The 22,104-nt window shown below is 48.6% G+C and overlaps 1 protein-coding gene across 4 annotated transcripts in view; it reads right to left on the bottom strand.

Annotated features, from left to right (window-relative positions):
* The window catches only part of DENND10 (DENN domain containing 10), a 29,905-nt gene extending 14,573 nt beyond the window's left edge, over window positions 1-15,332 (bottom strand). The window contains exons 1-5 of one of the 4 annotated variants that reach the window (XM_029610510.1): window positions 15,238-15,332; window positions 14,731-14,918; window positions 12,652-12,734; window positions 10,896-11,044; window positions 980-1,091 (exon numbers count right to left, since the gene is read on the bottom strand). In XM_029610510.1, coding sequence (XP_029466370.1) covers window positions 980-1,091; window positions 10,896-11,044; window positions 12,652-12,734; window positions 14,731-14,918; window positions 15,238-15,286 — 581 coding nt within the window. In that variant the 5' untranslated portion in view covers window positions 15,287-15,332. Of the gene's footprint in view, window positions 1-979; window positions 1,092-10,895; window positions 11,045-12,651; window positions 12,735-14,730; window positions 15,137-15,237 lie in introns of those variants that run through there. The other 3 variants (XM_029610511.1, XM_029610507.1, XM_029610509.1) reach the window with 3 other exon arrangements.
* Window positions 15,333-22,104: the final 6,772 nt, after the last annotated feature.

The following is a 22,104-nucleotide window of genomic DNA, read 5'->3' as shown; positions in this document are numbered from 1 at the left end:
TACTTTCCCCCCGCTGTGAGTCCTCACCATCGCTCCCAAATTCTACCCACTCAAAGCAGAACTGGCCCTGGCCACACATCTGGGTTTCTACACCTTGGGGGGGTGGGGGGGCCAGCAATGTATCAGTATCAGAAGCTGGCCCGCACGCTCTCTCACCTCCCGGCCATCACTCACAGTAAGACCCTGCTAGAGGTCAGCAGATACCTCAGTACTCCTCATCAGTATCAGAAGCCGGCCCGCACGCTCTCTCACCTCCCGGCCATCACTCACAGTAAGACCCTGTTAGAGGTCAGCAGATACCTCAGTACTCCTCATCAGTATCAGAAGCCGGCCCGCACGCTCTCTCACCTCCCGGCCATCACTCACAGTAAGACCCTGTTAGAGGTCAGCAGATACCTCAGTACTCCTCATCAGTATCAGAAGCCGGCCCGCACGCTCTCTCACCTCCCGGCCATCACTCACAGTAAGACCCTGTTAGAGGTCAGCAGATACCTCAGTACTCCTCATCAGTATCAGAAGCCGGCCCGCACGCTCTCTTACCTCCCGGCCATCACGCGCAGTAAGACCCTGCTAGAGGTCAGCAGATACCTCAGTACTCATCACAAAATGAAGACGCACTCTTCTCCCTGCTCCAGATGTGCCGTACGAATACCTCTGGCAGCAGTGCCAGACAGGGCTACGTTAAAGAACTGCTCGACACCTCTTTCTTGTCATGGCTAGTAACTACGGTGCAACTTGTGTATTCAGTAGCTAGCCAGGTTTTATTGAGAGAGTCAAAAATCACTAATACTCCTTTTATGGCTTCAAATTTTCATCAATTTCAGTCCTGACTGTTTATAAAGGTTTTGAAAGCTCCTTGTTGGCTGCTCCTACCATTATTCATCTAAGTCAGTCAGGGGAGCTGCTGTGCTGATTGTCATCAGAAGCCCCATGCATTATAGCAGAGAGAAAACGCAGCCTGTCCCAGGATGTGCTGTACCTGCTAAACTCCTGGATGGCTTCTATCCGGGGGTGATACACAGCAATTCTTTTCTTCAGCATAAGTGCCGTGTACAGGATAACCGTTTCCATGCCAAACTGACCGACGACATCTGAAAGATAACGTGAAAACAGAGATCTGCCAGGGGAAACCAATTAAGCAGCACTGGTGGATGTGGGGTCACCAGCACAGATATCAGTGTGACTGCACCCCAGGTGAGAGAGCATTATACAGCGCTGGGTCCACCAATCAGGGGTCATCAGGGTGAGCTGATCAACACAGAAACATAGTAACGACGGCAGAAAAGGACCAAATGGTTCATCCAGCCTGCCCAGCAAGCTCCGTGCAGGTTACCCCCCATGCTTGTAGTAAAGGAAAATAGGTTCTTACCTGCTAATTTTTGTTCCTGGAACCAAATTTCCTTTCCTGTTCATACTCCAGATTAGTCCAGACGAGTGGGTTTTGCATCCCTACCAGCAGATGGAGGCAGAGAATAAAAACCTTTCAGGCACTGCTACATAACTGAGAGTGCCACCTGCAGTCCCTCAGTATTGACCTGCACTCAAACCAAGATGTCTACTTCCCAAACTCCAAGGATTTCTCCCTCTAAATCGAGCTGAGGAATAAGTTGGAACCCCCAACAAAACCGAACCCTCAACTTAAGAGTAATGAAAAACTTCCAATCTCCAAATAGTTTAAACCATGTACAATCTTGTTCAAATTCTGCGTCACCAGCAGCATCCAGAAGCGGGAAAGGTCTTTCGTAACAATAAGGGGACAGGAGTCTGGACTGATCCGTGGTATTCCAGGAACGAAAGTTAGCAGCTAAGAACCAATTTTCCTTTCCTGTTCATACCCCAGATCAGTCCAGACAAATGGGATTTAACTAAGCCCCTCTATACTGGGCGGGATCCCAAGAAGACCCACATGCAGTACACTCTCACCAAACGTGGCCTCCTCTGGAGCCCTAACATCCAAACGGTAATGTTTACTAAAAGTCTGCAAAGACGACCAAGTCGCTGCTCGACAAGTCTCCTGCGGAGAAACCAACTGACGCTCAGCCCAGGAGGCTGCCTTTGCCCTAGTGGAATGCGCCCACAATCCCTCAGGGAAGGACCGTCCTTTACAAATATAGGCCGAAACACTCGCCTCCTTCAGCCATCTTGCAATCGTGCTCTTCGCCGCTTTCCAACCCTTCTTTGGTCTACTGAACAAAACCAAAGAGAATGTCCAGCCTCCGAAAGCTATTTGTCATCTGGATACTCCCCAACAGAACACAACGCATGTCCAAAAGGTGAAGCTGCCTTGCATGGGGAGAATCAGACGTCAGGTGCGGAAAGCCTAGCAATTCCACTGCCTGGCTAAGATGAAATGCCAACACGACCTTGGGCAAAAAGGAAGGCACCGTACGCAACGAAATTCCATTGAAATCCATTAAAAGGATCTCTGCACGGTAAGGCTTGAAGCTCCAAAATTAGTCTAGCCGAACAAATCACCACCAGAAACACAGTCTTCAGGGTAAGGTCCTTCAAAGAAGCCCTTCTTAATGGTTCAAAAGGAGGTCCACACAATACTTGAAGAACCAAATTAAGACTCCAAGATGGACAAAATCTACGGACCAGAGGACGCAACTGCTTTGCTCCTTTAAGAAAATGTAGTATGTCCAGATGAGACGCTAGCAATTGACCTTGCAACCTCCTCTGAAACAGCGCTGCTACCTGAAATTGGAGAGAATTATAGGCTAAATGTTTTGACAAGCCATCCTGCAAAAAAGCCAAGACCTGGCAATGTTTGCTTGCAAGAGATCAGCATCATGGACCCCACACTAGGAGTAAAATGCTCTCCAAACTCAGATATACGCCAAAGTAGAAGATCTTCTAGCCTGAAATAGAGTAGTAATCACTGGCTTTAAATACCTCTTCAAGCGGTAGCATATTCTCTCAAAAGCCAGGCCATTATATAGAAGCGACCCTGCCTGCTCTGAAAAAATGGGTCCCTGTCGCAGCACTCCCCTCAGGTGACTTAACCGGATGGGCCCGTCTACTGCCAGCTGGACTAGATCCGCAAACCACAGATGGCGCAGCCACTCTGGTACCACCAGGATCACTCTTCCCGGATGTTGCTCAATGTGCCACAACACTTGACCTACAAGTGGCCATGGAGGGAACACACATAGAAGAAGTCTCATTGGCCACGGCTGAACCAGAGCGTTGATCCCTGTGGAGCCGTACTCCCTCTAGCGGCTGAAAAATCTGATTGCCTTGGCATTCTTCTGCAATGCCATGAGATAAAATTGGGGCTTGCTCCGCCTGTGCCAAATGAGGGCAAAGGCCTCTGCTGACAGCTCCCATTCTCTAGGGTCCAGCTGTTGTCTACTGAGATAGTCCACCTGCACATTGTCCACACCTGCCACATGCCAAGCTGCTATTGCTGCTAGATGAAGTTGCGCCCAGGCAAAGAACTCCTGAACCTCCTGAGCCACAAAACGACTCTTCGTTCTGCCCCGCCGATTGATATAGGCTACTGTCGTCACACTATCTGAAAACACCCACACTGCACGCCCCTGAATCAGAGGAAGAGAAAGAACAGCAATGCCCTGCTCACTGCTCTCATATTCAGATGGTTGATTGATCAGGACGCCTCCACCGGCAACCACTGTGCTTGGACTGAAGATTCCTGACAGACTACTCCCCAACCTCTGAGGCTGGCATCTGTGGTCACAACCACCTAGTCCAGAACCTCCAGATCCACTCCTTTCTCCAAACTGGGATGAGACAGCCACCACGAGAGTCTGGATCTGGATTCCTCCTGGAGCGGCAACGGTAGCTGAAACTCCTCCGACAATGGATTCCAATGGGAAACGAGCACCTTCTGAAGAGGTCACATGTGAGCAAAGGCCCATGGCACCAAATCCAGGGTAGAGGCCATGGAACCTAGCACTTGTAAATAATCTCAGACTTTGGGAACCGCCAGATCCCACAGTCGAACCACTTGCAGCTGCAACTTGAACACCCTTCTCTCAGCGACTGGGATGGCTCCAGATGGCTCTTTGCCAGGTTTATCACCCAGCCCAGGGACCTTAGACACTCCATCACCCACCAAATGGAACAGTGAAACTCCATCTCAGACTTTGCCCGAATGAGCCAATCGTCCAGGGTCGAATTCACTAATATCCCTTCCCAACTGAGGGCTGCCGCTACCACCACCATCACCTTCATGAACATTCTTGGTGCAGTAGCCAGCCCGAAGAGAAGAGCTGGAAACTGAAAAAGCTCTCCTAGCACCGTGAAGCGTAGAAACTTTTGATGGTCTGCTCAGATGGGAATGTGAAGATATGCCTCCGTTATAACCAAGGAGGTGAGAAACTGCCCCTAGCGTACCTTTACAATCATTGTCTGCAATGTCTCCATCCGAAAATGCGGCAATTGCAAGGCCGCACTGACCTTTTGCAGATCTAGAATGGGCCAAGAGGAACCCTCCTTCTTGGGAACCATGAAGTACACAGAATACCTTCCTCAACCCTGTTCTTCCTGCGGACTGGGATGATGGTTTCCAAGCACTGACCCTTAGAAGGATGTCCCGCACCACCACCTGCTTGACGAGTGGTGCGTAACGAGACACCACAAAGGATTCTTCGATGGGGGCACTGTTAAGAGCCAAACACGCTTAAGACGCTTCTCCAAAATTTTGTAGCAACAAATCTCAATTTTTTTTATTGTATATCAGTAAGCAATACAGGTATCCCTGGGAGATACAGAATGGCAGTTCTCTGGCAAGATGCTCATTAGAAGCACTACCCTCTGTCTCCCCTTGTACATCAGCTAATTCTTCTTTTATAGGTAAAACAGGCAGTCTCAAGAAAGTCAGTCCCTAAACAGCATGAACATATGGGAGCATCACATACACAGTTTCTCATGTCAAAAAGAAGATAAATTAGACCTATGTTACCCTGATCCCCTTTCCCAAATTGGGGCCTACTTGCCAAGTGTTTGCATTAGTCTTCTGTTAGTCCTTTGTCCTGTCATTTTTTCACCCGCTCAAGGAGATCTCCATGGCTTAGGCCGTTTTTACGGGTGCCACTGTAGTTGAAATTCTAACCCGAGATTCTGACCCTATGATCATCCATCACAAGTTTTAGACTGTTCCGGCTGCTGTCCAGATGTGGGGCATTCAAAGTTCACATGGCCAGAACTGCAAGCAGGCCAAGACAGCAGAGGATTCTGGGTTAATCACAGTCTCCATATTGGTCTCAATCTCAAGCACACATATCAGCTCAAAAATTCTAAGTAAGGCGTAGCCATTCCTTATCACTTCCAGAACCTACTGATCGGAAGTGACTCTGGTCCACTCCATGTAAAAATGGAACCACCTTCCTCTGACAACTTCCAGGGAGGAATGGACCAGCACCCCTGGAACCCTGTCCGGAGCTATCTCTGGCCAGTCTACAGGTCCCTTGAAAGGACCAATGCTTTCATGAACCCTGCTTCTGCGTGGATCTGGAAGAACGTCCATTGGAGCGTAATCTCCTCATTTCATGAAAGCAAGCGTACGCGATGAAAAGGTCTTCTCTCTCCCTTTCCTATCTTCGGGCAATTTATTCCCTTTAGATTCTGCCAAATATGCTTCATCAGTTTCTCCAAATATTCCCCGAGCAACAAATTTCCTTTGAAGGGGAGATTGCAAAGCTGTGCTTTTGACCACACATCCGCTGACCAATTACGCAACTACAGGAGTCTTCAAGCGGCTATCACAGACACCATACCATATTCCTGGACGAAGTCCGAACCATATCATACAGGGCATCCGCCACATAAGCCACCCCTACTTCCAACTGAGCTTCCTGGTTGGAATCAGCAGAGGTCTCCGATGTCTTCTCCTGCGCCTTCTGCACCCAGCACAAACAAGCTCTCTGTATTAGGCTAGCACAGACCGCAGCTCTACGGCTCAGAACCAAGACTTCAAGCAGCCTCTTTAACAAGATCTCTAGCTTCCAATCCTGGATATCTTAATGCCACCAACCCTGCCACAGGGATGGTCGTCTTCTTTGTCACCGCTGCATCCACTTTTGGAAGCTTCCAAAACTCCAAAGTGTCCTCTGGCAAGGGATATAACCTGGCCATAGCCCTGGCCACTTTCAATCCTGCCCCATTCCCAATCAGCTTCTTCACCTTCTTTGGCAAAGGGAAAGCCTTCGGCAGTCCACACAGTCCGTCCGATACTGGGTTTACACGCTTGTTGTCCGAATCCTCCTATGCAACCTTGATCCCCAATTCTTCCAAAACCTGGGGGATGAGAGGCCACAACTCCTCCTTACAGAACAATCTCACCACCCTAGGGTCATTCCCTTCTGCAAGCGGAAAGGAAAATTGGTTCTTAACTGCTAATTTTCGTTCCTGATGTACCATAGATCAGTTCAGACAAATGGGTTTATGCATCCCTACTACCAGATGGAGGCAGAGAACAAAACTTTGAGGCACTGTTACATAACTGAGTGTGCCACCTGCAGTCCCTCACTATTGACCCGTACCCAAGCCAAGATGACTATGTTAACAAACCTTCACCCCTCAATAAGGGCGAACAGAGACAAAAGTTGTAACCCCTGGAACTAGGCCCTCTTGATATATCCAACTATGTACACCGTACATTACTCTAGACTACATCAAACATCAGCTCAGTTACACCCAGAAGCGAGGAAATCTTTTGAAAGATGGGGATGGGTCTCTGGACTGATCCTGATCAGGAACAAAAATTAGGAGGTAAGAACAAATTTTCCTTTCCTGTTTGTACCCCGGATCAGTCCAGACAAGTGGGATGTACCCAAGCCCCTCTATTCTGGGTGGGAACTCAAAAGACCCGCGCACAACACACTTTCCCCAAATGAAGCTTCATTTGGTGCCCGCACATCCAAGCGGTAATGTCTGGTAAAAGTGTAGAGAGAAGACCACGTTGCCACATGACAGATCTCCTGCGGAGAAAGCAGTTGACACTCCACCCATGAGGTCGCCTGGCTCTCAAGCCCTCCAGTACCGGCCAGCCCTTATACATATAAGCCAAAGCTACCGGTTCCTTCAACCATCTTGCAACAGTGCCCTTGGAAGCCTTACTCCTCTTTTTCTGCTCCACTGAAGAGGTCAAACAGATGATCAGACCTCTGCAAGGCATTCATTACCTTAAGACAGATGTCTGAGGTATTCTTTTGTACTAACAAGTGAAGCTGCCTTGCCACTGAAGTCTCCACTGAGAAATTCGGAAAAGCTGGTAACTCTACAACCTGGTTAAGGAGAAAAGAGGACACCATCTTAGGCAAAAAGAAAGGCACCGTACGTAAGGAACCCATCCTCTGAAAAACACAGAAAGGGATCCCTACACAATAATGCCTGCAGCTCACAAATTCGCCTGGCTGAAGATAGCCACCACGAAAACAACCTTCAGGGTTAGATCCTTTAACGACACCCTCCGTGTAGGCTCAAAAGGAGGACCCCACAGCACCCTAAGCACTAAATTAAGGTTCCAAGCCAGACACATTCTCCACACCAGACGCAGATGCTTCGCCCCTGAAGCAACGAACCACATCTGGAAGAGACGCCACCGGTCTTCCATGAATCATACCTTGAAGGGACTCTAAGGCTGCCACCTGTACTCTAAGGTAATTATAGGCCAAACCACTTTGCAAAAAGGCCAGGATATGCGGAATGTTCACCTTCATAGGTTTCACTTTATTGAGAAAACACCATGATTTGAATACCTTTCACACCCGGACACAAGTCATTGACATGGAAGGTTTCCTTGCCTTGAAGTAAATTCACAATCACTGGCTCCAAATAACCCTTCAAATGGAACTGTCACCTCTCAAAGCCAAGCCGCTAGACAGAAGAGATTCTCCCAGTCTGAAAATACAGTTCCCTGCCGCAACAGCCCCTACCAGATGGGTCATGCGAACGGGACCGTCCAAAGCTAGTCGCAGAAGATCCGCAAATGATGGCCGGCACGGCCACTCGGGCACCACCAGAACCACCCTGCCTGGATGATACTTGATTTGGCGCATCACTAGACCTATGAGGCCACAGCGGGAATATGTACAGGAGCGGCCCTGTCGGCCACGGATGAACTAGAGCGTCGATGCCTTCCAATCTGACCTCCCTTCTGCGACTGAAAAACTGAGCTGCCTTCGCATTTCCCGGAGTCGCCATGAGGTCCACTGCTGGCCTGTCTCACCTTGCCTGAAGCAAGACGAAGGCTTCCAACGATAACGCTCACTCTCTGGGGTCCAGGCATTGTCTGCTGAGGAAGTCCGCCTGCACATTTGCATGGAAGGCCACTATTCTCGCCAGATGTTTCTCTGCCCAGATGAACAGATCTTGTGCCTCTGCGCAACTAGATGACTCTTCGTACCACCCTGGCGATTCATTTACGCCACTGTTGTCACGTTGTCCAGGAACGCTCGCACAGACTTGCCTCAAACGAGCGGAAGAAAAGTCAGTAAGGCCTTGCGCACTGCCCTAGTCTCCAGGCAGTTGATGGACCAGGTCGTCTGCTCCAGCGACCACAAACCCTGAGCTGATCTCCCTTGACAAACCACCCCCCAACCAGATGTTGGATTCCATGGTCACCAGTACTCGGTCGGGCACCTCTAGATCCATTCCCTTCTCCAGACTGTGCCAAGCTGTCGCGGTTGGCCTGCCGGTTCTGAAAGTACAAGGACCAGGACTGAAACCTCCCTGAGGCCTGCCTCTGTCCTGCACCCAGAGTTCTGCTCTGGCGGGGACGCCGCTGGTTCCGAAAACGCAAACAAAGTGGGAGAAAACCCTATCTAATCTAATCTAAGGCCCCCTCTTCCAGCCCCTCCCATGCCCCCCCTGGGGCTCCTAGGGGCTGTAATTTGCCGGTGACAGCAGAGGGAATTCCCCTCCCCCCGCTGGTCTCTCCTCCACGTGCGCAGGAGAATCCAAAACGACCGCTGTTCCCGCACTGAACGGGGACAGGTCAGCCTTGACAGAAGGAGCAGAGCGAACCCAACGTGGCTCCCGCTGCTAGGAAGGGCCCCCACAGATCCCCTCAACAAGCCCTCCCCACCAAGGAGGCATCGAGAACACAAGCCGGTCCGTGAAACCTCCCCACAGGCCAGGCATTGGGAGGGACGCAGAATAATCGAAACCCCCAAGGGAACTGCTGGGCTCGCGCCAAGATCCGAAGCAAACTAACCACCAGGACCTGCCTTCGCCACTCTAAGCTGATCGGGAAATGTCGGACACCCGGGAGAGCAGAGAGCACAGCTGGACCCTATCTCCCCTGTTTTGTTTTTTTAAATAACTTTAACCGAGAAGAACAAAACAGACAAGCTATGCTCCCCTGAGGAATGGCAGAGGTTTAGAAGAAATTGTGCTGGGAGGAGAGAGAGCCAGACCACTGACTGTCACCCCTGGTGTGCCAGCCCGAGCAATTTTGGGGTCCCCAACCCCTGCTTGCTCCAGCCTACTACCAGGAAAGATGGTCCCACCAGGACCTACCAACCTCCTGGGAGACACAGTGCTCTCCTAAAAATCATAACTCCCATAAGAAATCTCATCCTTCTTGAAAGTTTTTGGTTTTTTTTTTGGTCAGAACTGCAGGTTTTGCACCTCCTCCATCTGCTGGAGAGAGAGAATTACTGAGGGGCTGCAGGTAGCACACGTGTGGTTAAGCAGCAGTGTCGGTAAAACCTTGTCTCCATCTGCTGGAAGGGAGGCAAATTCCAGGAGTCTGGACTAAGAACATAAGAACATAAGAAGCTGCCATACTGGGTCAGACCAAGGGTCCATCAAGCCCAGCATCCTGTTTCCAACAGTGGCCAATCCAGGCCATAAGAACCTGGGTACGTACAGGGAACCTGTCGGACCCTACGACTCCCCAAGAAAGGGCTCCTAAATGTGCTTTCAGTCCGTCAGGCTCGTTTCTCAGAGACTCGGGAACTCCCTTCCCATGGCACTGCGTTGCATAGGTTATACTAAAACTTTTATAGGGATGCTTAAAAGCTATTTGAGCCTTGGCAGTTTATTAGAGGGCATGGGTATTTTCTTGTATGGTTTTATTATTTGCCATTTGAGTTGTTGAATTTTTGATTGATGCTTGCCATTTTGATTATGTATGTTACATTATAAGCCACCCTGGGCCTCCTCTGAACCTGGAGGTATATACATTTTTTAATAAAGAAATTAGACATGTGTGCATTATATCTATCTAATAATAGCATGGGTGGGAATCAAGTGCTATTGTATAGTAAGCTGGGTGGAGCTATGTATTATTATAGGGGATCTATTATATGGGGCACATTAACTTTACAAGACTTTTGGTGGGCAAACCTGGGGAATTTTTCCTTGCAGTACCAGTGGTGAGGGAGCTCATTTGCTAGGAGGGGGATAGAGTAGTCTGAGAAAATTGTAGTAATCTACTATCAAATGTGCAGTTTCTAGATACTTCAAGCCTCGTTGCTTTAAGTTTCTTACCACAAAACTAGAAGAGCCGTTTTGGTCTTTATTTGCTGTCATTCCCTGCCTTACCCCGTTTCCTCCCCCATCTCCAATGTTCTCGCCCCCTGGAGAGCGGCAGCAGTCTCTTCTCCCACAAAGTGCCAGCTCTGCAGCAGGAGCTACGAGGTCTAATGGACTCCACCCTGCGAGGCCGGACTTGAGTGGCAGAGGAGGCTGACGCTGGTACCAAACACTGCTCCTCCTGTCAGCCCAGGAAGGTGAGGGGGAGAGAAGAGGGCATTGGGGATCGGAGGAGAGAAGACAGAGTAAAGTGCTGCAACTCCTGCTTTACTCAGGGGGACAACTTGTCCTGGATCCAAAACATCTGAGAGGTCTGATACCATTAGTGCGTTATAGGAGAGATGCACATTATACCACCCCTGTTATAGCACTGGACCCCCAGCTCTTACCTTTGATGGATCCTGCAAGGTACGCCTTGCGGATGTCGTAATCCTTGGTCAGGAAAGAGCCACTCTCCTCGCTCAGACAGGCCCCCTTTGTGAACACGGCCATGTACCCTTCCATCAGCTTCTGGGGGCTGCCCTGCTTCTCATACGCTCTGCAAAGACAGCAAAGGTCAGGGGGCAAGGCCATGGGAGTGGCACGCGAGCTCCATGGGGCAAGGTATCGAGGACAGGACAAAGCATCAGGCAGGTCAGAGGTGGGGCCAGTGAGGTCAGAGGGGCAAGCAAAGCCAGGATGGCCGAGTGAGCTCACCAGGCAACAGAGGAGCCAAAATCAAGACGTATTTGTTCTTGCAATGGCAGAGAAAGAGAACAAGACCCATCTAAGCTGCCCTTCTTGCAGCTCACCCAGCATGGACTGGAAGGGATTAATATTCTCTGCCTGCCCTATTCATGGCTTTCTCCTGTGCCATCACTCTCTTTTACGATGTGTGAACCACAACCTCTAAGTGCAATTCACAAAGAGGAAATAGCTCTGGGCTAGGGGCAGCACAGAAGCCCTGATCAAAGAATGCACAGGCAGCACTGGGGTAACAAGCCTGGAGCGGTGCTTACAAGCCTGGAGCGGTGCTTACAAGCCTGGAGCGGTGCTTACAAGCCTTAAAGCAGCAGTACGTTTGTACTGGGCTTCCAAGAAAGCATTAGGATATCCCGCACAAGAATGGCCATGGTCACAACCCTAACAGGAGGAGTGCTGCTTACAACCCTAAACAGCAGAAGTGTGGCTGCAGCAGTCAAAAAAGCAAACAGAATGTTGGGAATTATTAGAAAGCAAATGGTGAATAAAACGGAAAATGTCATAATGCCTCTGTATCGCTCCATGGTGAGACCACACCTTGAATATTGTGTACAATTCTGGTCGCCGCATCTCAAAAAAGATATAATTGCGATGGAGAAGGTACAGAGAAGGGCAACCAAAATGATAAGGGGAATGGAACAGCTTCCCTATGAGGAAAGGCTAAAGAGGTTAGGACTTTTCAGCTTGGAGAAGAGGCAGCTGAGGGGGGATATGATAGAGGTCTACAAAATAAAGAAAGGACTTGAGTGAAGCAGATAATAAAGGAGTAGGGGGCATTCCATGAAATCAGCAAGTAGCACATTTAAAACTAATCAGAGAAAATCTCTTTTTCACTCAATCAATTAACAATGAATTCCAGAACAATTAAGTTCTGGAATTCATTGCCAGAGGATGTGGTTAGAGCAGTTAGTGTACCTGGGTTTAAAAATGTTTTGGTTAAGTTCCTGGAGAAGAAGTCCATAAACTGCTATTAATCAACAGGGAATAGCCACTGCTTGTTGCTGGCATTATTAGCATGGGATCTTCTTGGTGTTTGGGTATTTGCCAGGTACTTGTGACCTGGACAGGCCATTGTTGGAAACAGGATGCTGGGCTTGATGGACCCTTGGTCTGACCCAGTATGGCATGTTCTTATGTTATGTAACCTTGTATCTAATGCACTTAAGTCCCTGGCCCCGAGTGTGCATGCACCTACCATCCGTATGTCAAGTAATAGGACTGAATAATGCAGTTCTGCATCTGTGGGAGTTAGATCACACGGCCACCATTACTAAATGTGCTACTGCCTGATGGACTACTGCTTCCGCAAACCACTTCCTCTTTCTCCAAATTTATACAAGTCCTGCTTCTGGGCTTGGTGTTCTGTCTTCTGTTAGATTCAGATTTCTGGCTTTTAATACAGACCTGCACAATATCCTGCCGAGGGCTGCATACTTCTCTGGGTTAAAATCTTTGGCAGTAAGAACAACGGAGAAGTGCGTCACCTGCTTGAAACACAAAAACAAGACAAATCAGAGGACCGGGTGTAAAATTATGCTCTAAAAAAATAAAGCAGCCATTTATCTTTCAGCCTGAGTTCTGTATTATTCGCTTTCTATCTCAAGTGGTGCCTGATGCAAGCCTCACCTCCTACCGGGACCTGGATCTGAACCTGCAGCCTCCTGATCACTGAGAGACAGGAGCGGCTCACATCTGACCTCCTGCCCCCTTGGTTACACACATTGCACTTGGAGCCCCAGGCCACTCTCTGTCTTTGCCTGCAGCATCGGGGGGGATTCGTGGGAGAAGATGCTTCTGTCACCTCTCCTGTCTGCATGGCTCTCGATGTAATCTTTGGCAGGGTGGTCAGGAAGCGCTCATTTCCGTCACCCCAGAGGAGACGTTCGGACAGAAATCCCGAGGGCCAAAGATTTTCTTCAGTTAAATCTCGCCAAAGGCCTGAAAGTCTCTCACTCTCTCTAAGATCCCTGGTGCTAAAGGGCTGTCCGAGAGCTGCACCCACATAACCCCACAGCCCCTTATGCTTTGATCGCCTGCTCTGACTCCTTTCAATCTCTAATACTTTGCCCTGCTTCTGTGGCACGGACACAGGCTCTTTACAGGTGGAGCTAGCTACAAGTCCAGGCCCCCAGAGAGAGGAACTTCAGAAACTAGAAGCAGCGTTGATCATTTTCTGATGTCTCATTTAGCAAAAATATAAAAAAAAACATAAAATGACACAAAACAGCAATGAAATGCTGACAAGATGGCAACCAATGCTAATGTCTCAGCAGTGCGCTGGGGAGGCAAAGAGGTATGTGAAACATAGGGAGGGAGAGCGCGGGGATACTAATTCTTGGGAGAAGTAACTGGGGTGGGAAAGGCTGCAGTCTCAGAAAAGGATGAGAAGAGCTGCTGGCAGAGACGTCCTGCCAAGATCCCTCTCTCAGTACCAGAAAACCAGGATTGGATCAGAAAGCACTAGTGCCAGGCCCTTAAGCACTGTGATCTCAGAGTGGATCCGTTATCCCACAATCAGGCCGATTCAGTAAACCGCGCGGGAGAGCCGGCGCTCCGAGGCGAGCGGTCACTCTCCTGGGCACGTGATTCAGTATGCAAATGAGGGCCCACGCCTTATTGGCGGAAGCAGCGGCTGTCAGCAGGTTTGACAGCCGACGCTTAATTTTACCGGTGTCAGCTGTCAAACCCGCTGACAGCCACGGGTTCGGAACATGGGCGCCAGCAAAATTGAGCGTCCATCTTACAACCCGCGGGCAGATTTTTTTTTTTTTTTTGAGGCGTACAGAAAAGCAGTTGGCTGCAGAGTTTACTTTCTGTATCGAGCGGGACTAATAGGCTCATCAACATGTATTTGCATGTATTTGCATGTTGAGCGCACACTATTAGTTTCGGGGGGGGGGGGGGGGGGGGGGGGGGGGGGGGGGGGGGTTGGACGCAAGTTTTCCACGCACTATTACCCATTACTGTATAAAGGGTAATAATAGCGTGTCAAAAACGCGGGTCCAAACGGGGGATAATGGTGCACTCGGCCTGAGCACACCGTACTGAATCGGCCTGAATGTCCTGAAAGCGTTTCCTGAAAGGATGACACCAAGGCAAAATGAGGCAGGAAAGCTCCAGGGAAAATGCAAAGTTTGAAGCCACAGATACAGAGGTTGAGGTCTCTGGGGCCAATGCCGAAGACAGGGTGGCTATGGGAAAATTCTTAGTGCAGCCAGGATGCTGGCTATGGACCATTGGTTTGACCCAATCTGATAGTTATATATGTAAAGCGGTCACAGGATGTTCAGAATCCCTGGTCCTAAACAGAGCTCACATGGGCCCTGTACCTTTTTGACCTGCCCTCGTCAGCCATGGGCTATGACATGGCCCCCACCTTTGAGAATATGCAGGATAAACACTTTGAAAGCCAGGCCAGGGCGATGAAGGGCTGCAAAGCCGCCCCCTCCCCCCGGCCCCTTTTTCTCTGCTCGTCGGTCTCACCTTCCTCAGTGCTGAAGTGTCCGGAACCTGCACGGACGCGATGTAGTACCACGTCCTTCGGTACTGACCGAAGAGGAAGGGCTGGATCTCGTCTGCCAGGGCGCATTTCCGCACCAGCAGGTCCCGCAGGTCGCCTCCTACAGAGGGGTAGCACCAGACCCAGAGAGTGTCGCCGTTGGTGTCCTTTTCTGGGGTAGAGAGACAAATGCAGGGCATTAGGGAATTTCTGGAAGGGCGCCCTCCCTCCGGATCTGTCAGAGCCCTGCACGCGTCCCCCATGGCACCAGCTCAGCTCCGAGTCTGCCCGAAACCGTGCACGCAAGCCACCGCCCAAGTGCAAGTTACAATCCAATATTCTTAAAGTACAAATAAAATGCGATCGTCCAACCCCTGTAAAGCAGTGCGGGTAGCAGCTTTAGCTCTTAACTTTGTATTTGTTTCCGTGGAGCCCCAGCAGGACCTGATCATTGGCCCAGGCTGGAGAGCGCGCCCCGGCCCCGTCCTCACCGATCAGCCCCACTCCGAGCAGCGGCTGAGCGCCGGCGGCCGCCGCCATCTTGCGGCTCTCGCGCCAGCCACCGACACTTCCGGCCGCCCGAGACGTCTCCTCCCATCCCGGGGCGGGGCAAGCCAGGGCACCTCCCAGCCGGGGGGGGCGGGGAACGTCAGGGCACCTCCCACCCCGGAAGGACGCGTCGCTCCCCTGGAGAACTGAGCGGTGCGCTGGAAAGAGTTGCGCCTGCTTTTTTATTTTTGTACTTTAATGTTTTATACTAAAAAAAAAACCCAAATCCTTAATTGTTTCAGACTTGGTCATGAAGAGCTTTATCCTGCTCACTCTCAGGCCCATACAGTACAGTCCGCGGGAGAGCGGACGAACGCCACTCGCCGGTGCGCGCGATTCAGTATTTGAATTAGGTCCTGCGGTAGATCCGGGTGAAAGGAGGCGCTAGGGACACTAGCGCGTCCCTAGCGCCTCCTTTTGGCCTGGAGCGGCGGCTGTCAGCGGGTTTTGACAGCCGATGCTCAATTTTGCCGGCGTTGGTTCTCGAGCCCGCTGACAGCCACGGGCTCGGAAACCGGACGCTGGCAAAATTGAGCATCCGGTTTTCAGCCCGACAACCGCGGGCCGAATTCAAATTTTTCTTTTTTTTAAACTTTTTTTACTCTTCGGGACGTCCGACTTACAGGTCGATCCAGTAAAGTGTGCTCCGTCGGAGCGCACTGTCACCCTGCTCTGGACGCTGTTTTCCCTTACCCCTTATTCAGTAAGGGGAGGAAAACACGCGGCCCACCCGCGGCACCTAATAGCGCCCTCAACATGCAAATGCATGTTTGATGGCCCTATTAGGTATTCCCGAGCGATCCAGTAAGTAAAATGTGCAGCCAAGCCGCACATTTTACTCTAAGAAATTAGCACCGCCCAAAGGTCGGCGCTAATTTCTTCCGGCGCCAGGGAAGTGCACAGAAAAGCAGTAAAAACTGCTTTTCTGTGCACCCTCCGACTTAATATCATAGCGATATTAAGTCGGAGGTCCCCAAAAGTAAAAAAAGTAAAAAAAAAAATAAAAAAATTTTGAATTCGGCCCGCGGCTGTCGGGCCGAAAACCGGACGCTCAATTTTGCCGGCGTCCGGTTTCCGAGCCCATGGCTGTCAGCGGGCTCGAGAACCGACGCCGGCAAAATTGAGCGTCGGCTGTCAAACTCGCTGACAGCCACCGCTCCAGGCCAAAAGGAGGCGCTAGGGACGCGCTAGTGTCCCTAGCGCCTCCTTTTCCTCGTTTGCACCGCGTCGCCTAATTTAAATACTGGATCGCACGCACCGGCGAGGGGCCAGTGCGCGCGCCGGGAGAGCGGGCGTTAGTCCGCTCTCCCACGGACTTTACTGGATCGGGCTGTTAATATCGCCATGATATTAAGTCGGAGGGTGCACAGAAAAGCAGTTTTTACTGCTTTTCTGTGCACTTTCCCGGTGCCGGAAGAAATTAGCGCTGACCCAAAGTACCCAAAAACGAAGTCTATTCCATGTTACCATTGCTAATGGCAATGGCTATTTTCTAAGTGAACTTAATAGCAGGTAATGGACTTCTCCTCCAAGAACTTATCCAATCCTTTTTGAACCCAGCTACACTAACTGCACTAACCACATCCTCTGGCAACAAATTCCAGAGTTTAATTGTGCGTTGAGTGAAAAAGAACTTTCTCCGATTTGTTTTAAATGTGCCCAATGATAACTTCATGGAATGCCCCCTAGTCTTTCTACTATCCGAAAAAGTAAATAACCAATTCACATCTACCCATTCTAGACCTCTCATGATCTTAAAGACCTCTATCATATCCCCCCCTCAGTCGTCTCTTCTCCAAGCTGAAAAGTCCTAACCTCTTTAGTCTTTCCTCATAGGGGAGCTGTTCCATTCCCTTATCATTTTGGTTGCTCTTCTCTGTACCTTCTCCATCGCAATTATATCTTTTTTGAGATGAGGCGACCAGAATTGTACACAGTATTCAAGGTGCGGTCTCACCATGGAGCGATACAGAGGCATTATGACATTTTCCGTTTTATTAACCATTCCATTTCTAATAATTCCCAACATTCTGTTTGCTTTTTTGACTGCCGCTGCACACTGAACCGACGATTTCAATGTATTATCCACTATGACGCCTAGATCTCTTTCTTGGGTTGTAGCACCTAATATGGAACCTAACATTGTGTAAACTATAGCATGGGTTATTTTTCCCTATATGCATCACTTTGCACTTATCCACATTAAATTTCATTTGCCATTTTGATGCCCAATTTTCCAGTCTCACAAGGTCTTCCTGCAATTTATCACAATCTGCTTGTGATTTAACTACTCTGAACAATTTTGTGTCATCTGCAAATTTGATTATCTCACTCGTTGTATTTCTTTCCAGATCATTTATAAATATATTGAAAAATAAAGGTCCCAATACAGATCCCTGAGGCACCCCACTGCCCACTCCCTTCCACTGAGAAAATTGTCCATTTAATCCTACTCTCTGTTTCCTGTCTTTTAGCCAGTTTGCAATCCATGAAAAGACATTGCCTCCTATCCCATGACTTTTTAGTTTTCTTACAAGCCTCTCATGAGGAACTTTGTCAAACGCCTTCTGAAAATCCAAGTATACTACATCTACCAGTTCACCTTTATCCACATGTTTATTAACTCCTTCAAAAAAGTGAAGCAGATTTGTGAGGCAAGACTTGCCCTGGGTAAAGCCATGCTGACTTTGTTCCATTAAACCATGTCTATCTATATGTTCTGTGATTTTGATGTTTAGAACACTTTCCACTGTTTTCCTGGCACTGAAGTCAGGCTAACCGGTCTGTAGTTTCCCGGATCGCCCCTGGAGCCCTTTTTAAATATTGGGGTTACATTAGCTATCCTCCAGTCTTCAGGTACAATGGATGATTTTAATGATAGGTTACAAATTTTTACTAATAGGTCTGAAATTTCATTTTTTAGTTCCTTCAGAACTCTGGGGTGTATACCATCCGGTCCAGGTGATTTACTACTCTTCAGTTTGTCAATCAGGCCTACCACATCTTCTAGGTGCACCGTGATTTGATTCAGTCCATCTGAATCATTATCCATGAAAACCTTCTCCATTACGGGTACCTCCCCAACATCCTCTTCAGTAAACACCAAAGCAAAGAAATCATTTAATCTTTCCATGATGGCCTTATCTTCTCTAAGTGCCCCTTTAACCCCTCGATCATCTAACGGTCCAACTGACTCCCTCACAGGCTTTCTGCTTCAGATATATTTAAAAAGGTTTTACTGTGAGTTTTTGCCTCTATGGCCAACTACTTTTCAAATTCTCTCTTAGCCTGTCTTATCAATGTCTTACATTTAACTTACCAATGTTTATGCTTTATCCTATTTTCTTCTGTTGGATCCTTCTTCCAATTTTTGAATGAAGATCTTTTGGCTAAAATAGCTTCTTTCACCTCCCCTTTTAACCATGCCGGTAATCGTTTTGCCTTCTTTCCACCTTTCTTAATGTGTGGAATACATCTGGACTGTGCTTCTAGAATGGTATTTTTTTAACAATGACCACGCCTCTTGCACATTTTTTACTTTTGTAGCTGCTCCTTTCAGTTTTTTTCTAACAATTTTTCTCATTTTCTCAATGTTTCCCTTTTGAAAGTTTAGCACGAGAGCCGTGGATTTGCATACTGTTCCTCTTATTTATTTATTTATTTAACGTCTCTTATATACCGATAGCCGTTCGCACATCGTATCGGTTCATCCAGTCATTAATTCAAATTTGATCATATTATGATCACTATTGCCAAGCGGCCCCACTACCGTTACCTCTCTCACCAAATCCTGTGCTCCACTGAGAATTAGATCTAAAATTGCTCCCTCTCGTGTCAGTTCTGAACCAATTGCTCCATAAAGCCTATCATTTATTCCATCCAGGAATGTTATCTCTCTAGCGTGTCCCGATGATACATTTACCCAGTCAATATTGGGGTAATTGAAGTCTCCCATTATTACCGCACTACCAATTTGGTTAGTTTCCCTAATTTCTCTTAGCATTTCACTGTCTGTCTCAGCATCTTGACCAGGTGGACGGTAGTATACCCCTATCACTATAGTCTTCCCCGACACACAAGGGATTTCTACCCATAAAGATTCAATTGTGCATTTAGTCTCATGCAGGATGTTTATCCTGTTGGACTCTATGCCATCCCGGACATAAAGCGCCACACCACCTCCTGGGTGCTCCTCTCTGTCATTGCGATATAATTTATACCCCAGTATAGCACTGTCCCATTGGTTATCCTCTTTCCACCATGTCTCTGAGATGCCAATTAAGTCTATGTCATCATTTACTGCATATACATTCTAATTCTCCCATCTTACTTCTTAGACTTTCTGCATTAGCATACAAACATTTCAAAGTTTGTTTTTTGTTTGTATTTTCATTCTGCTTTTTAATTGATAGGGATAAGTTAGAATTTTTTAGCTCAGGTGAGCTTTTAGTTACAGGCACTTGGACTGCTTTTCTAATTATTGGAACCTCACTGTGGGGATGCCCTAATTCTAAAGCATCATTAGTATCCTTTGAAGATACCTCTCTCCGAACCATGCGCTGCTGAGCGACTGTCGGCTTTCCCCCTTTGTTCTAGTTTAAAAGCTGCTCTATCTCCTTTTTAAAGGTTAGTGCCAGCAGTCTGGTTCCACCCTGGTTAAGATGGAGCCCATCCCTTCGGAAGAGACTCCCCCTTCCCCAAAAGGTTCCCCAGTTCCTAACAAAACTGAATCCCTCTTCCTTGCACCATCGTCTCATCCACGCATTGAGCCTCCAGAGCTCTGCCTGCCTCTGGTGACCTGCGCGTGGAACAGGGAGCATTTCAGAGAATGCTACCCTGGAGGTTCTGGATTTAAGCTTTCTACCTAAGAGCCTAAATTTGGCTTCCAGAACCTCCCTCCCACCTTTCTCTATGTCGTTGGTGCCCACATGTACCACGACAGCCGGCTCCTCCCAGCACTGTCTAAAATCCTATCTAGGTGATGCGTGAGGTCTGCCACCTTCGCACCAGGTAGGCAAGTTACCAGGCGATCCTCACGCCCACCAGCCACCCAGCTATCTACATTCCTAATAATCGAATCACCAACTATTTCGGCCGACCTAACCCTTCCCTCCTGGGCAGTAGGCCTTGGGGAGATATCCTCAGTGCGAAAGGACAATGCATCACCTGGAGAGCAGGTCCTTGCTACAGAATCCTTTCCTGCTGTATCAGGTTGATGCTCTCCAATCATGAGCCCTTCTTCCTACAAGGCCTACAACCCAAGAAAGGGCTGCCAGTCTGAAGTTGGGACTTGGCTACTATGTCCCTGAAGGTCTCATCTATATACCTCTCTGTCTGCCTCAGCTCCTCCAGGTCTGCCACTCTAGCCTCCAGAGATCGGGACTTGTTCTCTGAGAGCCAGGAGCTCTTTGCATCGCATGCACATGTACAACTTCTCACCGGTGGGTAAAAATCATACATGTGACACTCGATGCAAAAGACTGGGAAGCCCCCCTCTTGCTGGCTGGACTGCTGCCTTCATCTCAGTTTTTGATCAGTTCCTAGTTAAGTTTTAGGTTGCTATGGGAGTAGGAATGTGTCTAATGTCCTTTATAAATGTATTAGTGAATTCACTATATGTCTGGTAGTGGCCTACAGGGGAATGATTAAACTCTCAATAAAGTTTTTGTTGTTGGTGGTTTTTTTTGTGAAAGTGGCACCTGCCTATAATTAAGGATGAGCTAGAGGTGGGTGGTTTGGGAAATACAAACAGTCTAACTTCAGTTAGTCAGCCAGAGTGACTCACTACTCTCTTGATTAACAAATGTTGGTCCCTAATCAAACCCAATCACACTACCTCAACACCTTTCCAAGGTAAGTAAACTGAGCAGAACTTTTCAAACTTTTTACTTAGGTATACACTGCTCCTAGCTTGTTTCTAGCTTTTGGCTACTATTTTTTTTTGGGGGGGGGGGAGGGGGTTTGTTTAGTTTTTTTAAATGTTTGTATTAAATACAAACACTCAGTTCTTAAAAGTCTGCAGAACACTCAGTTCTGCAGTACAGGGAACTCATGCATATTCATTGTGGATATCCTGAAAACCTGGCGCTTGAGGACCGGAGTCAGACACTGCTGTCCTAATCTGACATTTTGCTTTCAGGGGGTTGCATCGGTGGTGGTGGTGGATAAGAAATGGAACGGATTATGCGCTTGTTCGTGAGCAAGTTCTGAGGGTCTGTGTCTGCTGGTGTAAGCAGGTAAGTATTTCAGTCTGTATAAAGGAACTGGTATGTGGGCTATAGGTGCATGAAAGGCTGTGGCTGGTGTGTGACAGTTTCTGCACATATGGGAGCAGATGGGGTGTGACAGTCAATGGGTAGGCTCTCCCTACGAATGATTAGAGTGAGTGGCCCATTTTCCCATGCTCTCTAACTCCTTCTTCCCCCATTCCTTTTGCACCTTTCCACTCCTTCATCCAATCGTTTCCTAACCCTTTCACCCTACACATCTTTATTTAACCCAAGCGTAGCTGCCCTTCTGCCAGGCTGGCGCTTGCCATGCATTCAGTGCCTGCTGTGCTGCTTCCTGTTTCGGTCATGGGGCCTGGACTGCCACACACACATCCACCACTCTTGCTTCCACTTGGGCTGGTAGGGCCTTGGTCTCCCCACTTAATGCACCAATGCTGCCCCATCTGTCTCAGTGAACACTCCTGCTGTCCACGAGCCACTGAGTTTACGCATGAAGGCCTGAGCTCTGTGCAAAACTCAGTACACATGGACGTTGCTCAGGGTTTGTGTATAACTCAGACAGTACACGCCTTAGTAGAG

Source organism: Rhinatrema bivittatum, chromosome 7 (assembly GCF_901001135.1).
Source record: "Rhinatrema bivittatum chromosome 7, aRhiBiv1.1, whole genome shotgun sequence".
Lineage (NCBI taxonomy): Eukaryota > Metazoa > Chordata > Amphibia > Gymnophiona > Rhinatrematidae > Rhinatrema > Rhinatrema bivittatum.
Note: the sequence above shows the minus strand (reverse complement) of the source record. Positions and strands in the feature narration are given on the sequence as shown.